The sequence below is a fragment of the Nicrophorus vespilloides genome, unplaced genomic scaffold (genome assembly GCF_001412225.1).
Source record: "Nicrophorus vespilloides isolate i.1.1-1 unplaced genomic scaffold, Nicve_v1.0, whole genome shotgun sequence".
Classification (NCBI taxonomy): domain Eukaryota; kingdom Metazoa; phylum Arthropoda; class Insecta; order Coleoptera; family Silphidae; genus Nicrophorus; species Nicrophorus vespilloides.
In genome coordinates this window covers 5,266-12,979 of record NW_017098485.1, presented here as the reverse complement: position 1 = coordinate 12,979, position 7,714 = coordinate 5,266, and the positions used below count along the sequence as shown (strand labels likewise).

At 32.4% G+C, this 7,714-nt stretch overlaps 2 protein-coding genes across 3 annotated transcripts; one reads left to right on the top strand and one right to left on the bottom strand.

Moving 5' to 3' along the window:
• Positions 1 to 234: 234 nt before the first annotated feature.
• Positions 235 to 1,313, top strand: LOC108562544 (proteasome subunit alpha type-1-like). Its single transcript, XM_017920925.1, has one exon. The coding sequence runs from the start codon at positions 325 to 327 to the stop codon at positions 1,153 to 1,155; it is 831 nt and encodes a 276-aa protein (XP_017776414.1). The 5' UTR covers positions 235 to 324; the 3' UTR covers positions 1,156 to 1,313.
• A 30-nt stretch (positions 1,314 to 1,343) lies between these two features.
• Positions 1,344 to 3,398, bottom strand: LOC108562545 (ribosome-recycling factor, mitochondrial). Of its 2 annotated transcripts, XM_017920927.1 has the most exons (5): positions 3,304 to 3,398; positions 2,203 to 2,372; positions 1,923 to 2,060; positions 1,656 to 1,866; positions 1,344 to 1,590 (listed from the first exon to the last, which is right to left on the bottom strand). In XM_017920927.1, the coding sequence occupies exons 1-5, from the start codon at positions 3,315 to 3,317 to the stop codon at positions 1,350 to 1,352; spliced, it is 774 nt and encodes a 257-aa protein (XP_017776416.1). In that variant the 5' UTR covers positions 3,318 to 3,398; the 3' UTR covers positions 1,344 to 1,349. The 2 variants fall into 2 exon arrangements, with proteins under 2 accessions (XP_017776416.1, XP_017776415.1); XM_017920926.1 differs by lacking the exon at positions 3,304 to 3,398 and having other exon boundaries at positions 2,203 to 2,456.
• Between the last annotated feature and the right edge of the window lie 4,316 nt (positions 3,399 to 7,714).

The window sequence follows — 7,714 nt, the reverse complement described above, 5'->3', positions numbered from 1 at the left end:
CGCTGTAGCTAATCCTACTTTTTAATTAAGGTTTTAATTGGGAAACGCTATTCATTAAAACATATACTATATAAATTTAATTATAAATATGTCTTTGTTTTGTTGATTAATTGATTTGTGAATGAGTTATTTGTGTTTTAATGTACCTGTAAAGCGACATCTGCCTGTAGGTTTAAGAACAATTGGAAATTTCAGTTGGTAAAGTCGTATTAGTAACTATTGGCAAAACTGATTTAACTGAACTAAACAGTGATATTGCATTTACGAGAAGCAATTACAAACAGAATTCCTGCCGGTTCGTGAAAAGAAAATCGTATAAGAAAGATGTTCAGGAATCAGTACGACAGCGATGTTACTGTGTGGAGTCCTCAGGGTCGTCTTCACCAGGTGGAGTACGCGATGGAAGCGGTGAAGTTGGGTTCAGCCACTGTTGGTTTGAAGAATAAAACTCACGCCGTCATCATTGCCCTGAAGAGGGCATCCTCTGAGTTGTCCGCTCATCAGAAGAAGGTAATCCCCATCGATTCCCATATCGGCATCACCATTTCAGGACTGACTGCAGATGCAAGGATTCTCAGTCGTTACATGAGAACCGAGTGCTTGAACTATAAGTACTCGCATGATTCTCCATTGCCTGTGAGCAGGCTGATCAGTCAGCTGGGTAACAAGATGCAGACTTGCACGCAGAGGTACGACAGGAGACCTTATGGTGTTGGACTCTTGGTTGCTGGCTACGACGAATTGGGGCCACACATCTACCAGACTTGTCCATCTGCGAATTTCTTCGATTGCAAGGCTATGTCGATCGGGGCGCGTTCGCAGAGCGCTCGCACTTATCTCGAGAAGAAGTTGGAGGAATTCCCGAACTGCGGATTCGAGGATTTGATTAAGCACGGTCTGAGAGCGCTCAGAGATACGTTGCCCAACGAAGTCGATCTTAACACCAAGAACGTGTCGATCGGTTACGTGGGAAAGGACGTGATCTTCAAGATTCTCAACGAGAATGAAATCGCCAGTTATCTGAACATGATCGAGGGTGAGGAGAGGAGAGGCACAGCCGCTGAGGCCGCTCCGGCTGCACCGATCAGGGAAGACGCGGGGGACGAGTCTGCTCCCAAGGAAGCGATCCCAACCGTCGCCATGGACACAGAATAATAAGCGAATTCTGTAACCATGTTGATGTTGTCATGGTGTTTGGTTTTGCCAAAGGCTTCTTGCCGTGGCTGCTTTAATCTGATACGAATTTTAATTCAGCCACGGCGAAAAAAAAAATATTTGTTTCTCTTTTATATACACTTTAATTTAACCCTTGCTTTGCAAACAAAAAAAAAACGATTATAATAAAAAACTTAATCTTTTCCAATTAGTTCGTTCTGTTTACTTTCCAGTATCTTTTCTGCTTGAGCAATGTACGTGTCTGCAATCACTGTTACCTGTTGCTCCGCATTCCTCGCTAAATCCACCGAAACTCCTTCCTTTCTCTTCAAACTCTTGTTCTGTTTATTCTGAACATCCTTGATGTTATCCCTGCATTTGTTGAATATAGTTTTGGCGTTCTTCGCTAAATTCTCGCGATGCTCTTTAGTCACTCTACAAAACAATTTACAATTAAAAACACAAACTTTCAACAGCTTTTTTTTCCTAAAAATCAATACTTTGGGACTGGTATGTATAGTGTAGTTCCTTCCTGTTGCGGGTTAAGATTCATTCCTGATTTCTGTATGGCTTTTAGAGCAGCAGGAATAGCTTGAGGAAATATCGACATGTTCACCACTATAGTCTTCGGGTTCTTTCGCACGATTTGCGCCAATTCCTGCAGCGTGTGCTCCTGTCCATCGACGTTGACTAGAATTGATTCGATCGAGCCTAAAAAACACCATCAAATTACAATAATTTCTTTGTTAATATTATTGAACATCAACCTGCAGTTGATCTCAACGATAAATGCTTTGTAAAGTCTTCCTTCATTGAATCAACGATCCTTTCCATTTGATTCTTCAGCGTTTCCACATTGAAGAGTTCACCCAGTTGACTTTCGTTCACTTGCACTTTTCCTTTACCTGCAAAACAATTGGAATCAAGTAGGTTTTGAATGATGACAGTTCTTACATAAAACAAAATTGTGAGAATATTTTCAAATTATTATTTTATAGTTTTTTTTTCGTACAACTTTGAATGTAAGTATACAAAATTGAAATTCACCTTTATCTTTCTTTTTGTCCTTTCCTTTCGCATACAACCTCACCGATTGCACAGCCAAACTTGTCTGATAGTTGATCGAAACATTGTTGTTCGATTTGATGATTGAATGTATTGATTTTATGCTCTGCAAACTGCTCAAACGCGTTGTCCTTGCGCAATGCAATAAAAGCCTCGAACACAGCATATTTTCACTTAAGATTATATAAAAATAAGTCTATATACAATTAACCTGAAACAACTATAAACATATCTATTGTAGGTTAACCAGTTCAAGACAAATCCACAAGATGGCAATGTTTGTTATTATTTAATCAGTATTTACCAGCAGTTAATATTTGAAGCTGAGCCCACTGTTAGATTTCCGGATCATCAAGTAAGAAATTTGCGTAATTTAAATAACATTTTATCACTTGTACATTTGGTTGCATACGTTGTTTCTAAGTTTGGTTTCTTTTGCAGGTCTTCTTTTTTTATTTTAATTACTCGATAAGCATTCGTGGCAAGTAGATTACCAAAACTGAGAATCAAAGAAGAAACTCTGATCTTTCGAATGAGCCTACTCACAATTTTGTGACTTCTACCATTCGTTTGCAATTAGCTGTAGAAATTGAGTAAGTATTGTTGGGGTGGAAAAAATCAATTAATATTAGTTAAAGGCGCGTTCCGTTGGATGGCGCTAGTTGTTGTAATTTTACTAGATATTATTAACGATTTTTAACTTATTATTAATGAATTTGTAAACATTGCAGTGAAAAAATAATGTTGAAGGAAACAACAAAATTCATTATTTTGTATATAAATATTTATTTGTAAATGACTTGGATGATTTTATAATTTGATATTTAGTAAAGAATGTAATAAAATGTGTGTTTTAGGTGCAGTCAATTAAATAGTTTGCGTGTGTAGCGAGAAGTTGCGGTTTTCTTGAAGATTTGTTATTGGAAATGGGACGTTATAATAAGCAGAAGAAAAAGTTGGTGGAAAGTGTTTTTCGTACAACTTTGAATGTAAGTATACAAAATTGAAATTCACCTTTATCTTTCTTTTTATTGATCTTATGCTCTGCAAACTGCTCAACCGCGTTGTCCTTGCAATAAAAGCCTCGAACACAACATATTTTCACTTAAGATTATATAAAAATAAGTCTATATACAATTAACCTGAAACAACTATAAACATATCTGTTGTAGGTTAACCAGTTCAAGACAAATCCACAAGATGGCAATGTTTGTTATTATTTAATCAGTATTTACCAGCAGTTAATATTTGAAGCTGAGCCCACTGTTAGGTTTCCGGATCCTCAAGTAAGAAATTTGCGTAATTTAAATACGATTTTATTACTTGTACATTTGGTTGCATACGTTGTTTCTAAGTTTGGTTTCTTTTGCAGGTCTTCTTTTTTTATTTTAATTACTCTATAAGCATTCGTGACAAGTAGATCTTCAAAACTGATAATCAAAGAAGAAACTCTGATCTTTCGAATGAGCCTACTCACAATTTTGTGACTCCTACCATTCGTTTGAAATTAGCTGTAGAAATTGAGTAAGTATTGTTGGGGTGGAAAAATCAATTAATACTAGTTAAATGCGCGTTCCGTTGGATGGCGCTAGTTGTTGTAATTTTACTAAAAATTCTTAACGATTTTTAACTTATTATTAATGAATTTATAAACATGGTAAAGGAAACAACAAAATTCATTATTTTGTATATAAATATTTATTAGTAAATGACTTGGATGGTTTTAAAACTTGATATTTAGTAAAGAATGTAATAAAATGTGTGTTTTAGGTGCAGTCAATTAAATAGTTTGCGTGTGTAGCGAGAAGTTGCGGTTTTCTTGAAGATTTGTTATTGGAAATGGGACGTTATAATAAGCAGAAGGAAAAGTTGGTGGAAAGTCGTTAATGCCCTAACCAGTGGTGTCTTGTTCGGTAAGAGAGGAGGAGAGAGACGTAAGTAAAACTGGGCTTTCCTAGGATGGGGGTAGGTTGAACGGCCAGAGAACATTCATAATGTAATGCATTTTAGAAACTTTATCTTAAGTTTTAACAATTTAATCATGTATAAAGTTTTAATAACGCTCGCGGACGTGTATAAACTAGTTTAAGGAAGTTTCGGATTATGCGATACAGTTGCCACGAGAAACTGTGTGTGTGTATGGGTGTGTTTCCATTCTGTACGGCTCGAAGACTTATTAACCATCATTCCCATATAAATAACAGTCTGCAAGTCTACAAATAGTGAAGTGTGAAGAGAGATGGAGAGAAGGGTAAACCAACAAGTGGAGGATTATAATTGCGACCACCAAATTTGGAATGCATCTCGATCGAAAGACGGTAATTATCCATGATTAACATCGCGAGATTAAGCTCGGAGATGGAAATGGGAAAAAAATGTGTGTGTGGAGAAAAATCACGCTCAATCCTCCCAGGTTTGCTTTATAATTACCGTTGGGATTAAGCGTTTCGAAACGACGTGTTTTTCGCCCGATTTCCATCGACAACCCAACAATCTTTTTTCTTCTCTCTCGCCTCTTCGATCCGATTGCAATCGATTCGAAAAATTACTTAAACGCCGTCCAGTCACGTTCTTCTCTATCCTCTCATTCCAGATCTTTGATTCTCACCATTTTTGCACACCATCTCCAACATAAATTACGTTTGTGTTTATTTCTTGTTATCCTCGCAAAGGATAGGATTGTTTTTTTGTTTGTTTTATTATTACCTCTTTTATTGGTGCTAAAGATGGAGAGAAGCCCGCAGCTCCAGTTTCTGTTACATCACAGCTCTTGGAATGGTCGAACGAAGTTGAAGGTGGTGGTTTTTGATGTATGGGCCACGCACGTGGCTACTTATTAGCTCACGAAATTACACCGTCGCACACTCTCCGATTGCCGAGAGCCGAGAGGCGAATTCGAGCCAAAGGAAACACGAAAATTATTACCCACATCCCAACACTTTCTGAGAACGCACATAAATATATATACGTTTCTTAAAATACCTTCATTACCGCCGCCAATATCGTATATCATCATCGTATGCATCCTGCAAATCGTTCAATATTTTGTTGCTTTTTACGTTTTACTTCAATTATTTTAAAGAGGATCAACATTAAAATACTCAATTTATAAAAGTTAAATTCTCTACAGTTTTCTCTTTATTTTACAGATTCAAAATTGATTATGGCATCAATGGTTTTCGAGATTTATACAAAAATGTAAGTTTTTATTACTTCAACTTTGACAGCGAATTACAAAAGCGTAGTTAAATACAATTCATATCTTAAGATAATTTAATTCCTTGCAAATTTACTTTTAATTTGCATATTTTCAATTAATTGAAATATAGACAAACATTTATACAGACTTCAATTTTGATAGTGAATTACAAGAAAACGCAGATAGATACAATTCTCATCTTAAGATAATTTAATTCCTCGCAAATTTACCTTTAATATGTATATTTTGTATCAATTAGGGCATTAATGGTTGTTGAGTTATAGTCAAAAATTTATAAAGACTTCAATTTTGATAGTGAATTTTACAAGAAAACGCAGATAGATACAATTCTCATCTTACGACCATTTTATTCTTCACTCATTTACCTTTAATTTGCTTATTTAATATTAATTAGGATACTAATTGTTAAAACAACTTTAAACAATTGTTTTTTGAACACTTAAAATTTGATTGCTTCAATTTTGACAGCTAATTCAAACAGAGATCATTCTTACGATCAATTCTCTAATTTTCTATATAATTATAAAAGAAAACATGTTTACAAAATTACCAATTTTCTAAGGAAATATTCGTATAAAAATCTCAAAAAAAAATCTTAATTTTCTGTATAATTATAAACAAAACATATTTACAAAATCATTCATTTTCTCTGAAAAAATGTTTAAAAATCACTTAAAATTCTCTAATTTTCTAAATAATTATAAAAAATAAACATGTTTACAAAATCACCAATATTCTAATGAAATTATTAACAAAATATGTATAGAAAATCACTCATTTTTCAAATGAAAAAAATTCTTAATATTCCGTAATTTTATATATAATTATAAAAATAAACATGTTTATAAAATTACCAATATTCTACGAAAATATTTGTATAAAAATCTCTAAAAAAAATCTTAATTTTCTTTATAATTATTAACAAAACATATTTACAAAATCATTCATTTTTACTGAAAAATTTGTATAAAAATCTTTAAAAATTCTGTAATTTTCTAAATAGTTATAAAAGTAAACAAAAATTTGTAAAGTAAAGAAAAATTTGTTTAAAAATCTCTAAAAAATCTGTAATTTTCTATATAATTATTAACAAAATATGTTTACAAAATCAATGATTTTTCAAATGAAAAAAAAATCTTAATATTCCGTAATTTTCTATATAAATATAAAAATAAACATGTTTATCAAATCATCAATTTTCTAATGAAAAATTTGTATAAAAATCTCCAAAAAAAATCTTAATTTTCTAAATAATTGTTAACAAAACATATTTACAAAATCATTCATTTTTACTGAAAAATTCTGTAATTTTCTAAATAGTTATAAAAGTAAACAAGAATTTGTAAAGTAAAGAAAAATTTGTTTAAAAATCTCTAAAAAATCTGTAATTTTCTATATAATTATTAACAAAATATGTTTACAAAATCACTCATTTTTCAAATGAAAAAAATTCTTAATATTCCGTAATTTTCTATATAATTATAAAAATAAACATGTTTACGAAATCACCAATATTCTAATGAAAAATTCGTATAGAAATCTCCAAAAAAATCTTAATTTTCTATATAATTATTAACAAAACATATTTACAAAATCATTCATTTTCACTGAAAGATTTGTTTAAAAATCACTTAAAATTCTGTAATTTTCTATATAATAACAAAAATAAACATGTTTACAAAATCACCAATATTCTAATGAAAATATTTGAGATTTAGCTTTAATTTGCTTATTGAATTTTCGCTATGCGATTCATCGTTTTCGTGAAATAAATTAAAGACACAATTTGTGGCAAATTTTTCAAAACAATTACTTTAATTACGTTTAGTAACGAATAATGAATTACAGCTGGTAGTATTCAGTGCATATTTTTTTCTTTTTTTCACCTTCTTTCATTGAATTATTATCATTATGGAGGAGAAGGAGGGTGTAAGAAGTGGAGAGGAAAAGGAAATTGCAACTTAACTTTGCAAAAACACTTTCCGTGTGGACTCGAGTAGATCAAATACCAATTACGCGACACTCGCTGCGAGATTTAATATCCCTTAAACAAGTGGAACAATCCATTAAACTCGTAGACGCCTTCAAACTGCAATTATTGCAGACTTAAACAATGCCCCTTCCTTCGCTAAATTGTCTTTTCCAACAGAACAGAAACCGTTTGATACATATACACATAACGCACTATAATCGACTGCATTATTTACCCACTCTATGATACTTTTGCTTTGATGTAATATAATTCTTGCAATTTCTATGAAATTATTCAAGTTT

What these genes read in the sequence shown, in the direction of transcription:
- LOC108562544 (XM_017920925.1), top strand. Translation starts at nt 325, where the DNA reads ATGTTCAGGAATCAGTACGACAGCGATGTTACTGTGTGGAGTCCTCAG.
- LOC108562545 (XM_017920927.1), bottom strand. An exon ending in GGACAAAAAGAAAGATAAAG is followed by an intron (nt 2,061 to 2,202) that starts GTGAATTTCAAT and finishes ATTGTTTTGCAG; the next exon opens with GTAAAGGAAAAGTGCAAGTG. An exon ending in ATCGTTGAGATCAACTGCAG is followed by an intron (nt 1,867 to 1,922) that starts GTTGATGTTCAA and finishes GGTGTTTTTTAG; the next exon opens with GCTCGATCGAATCAATTCTA.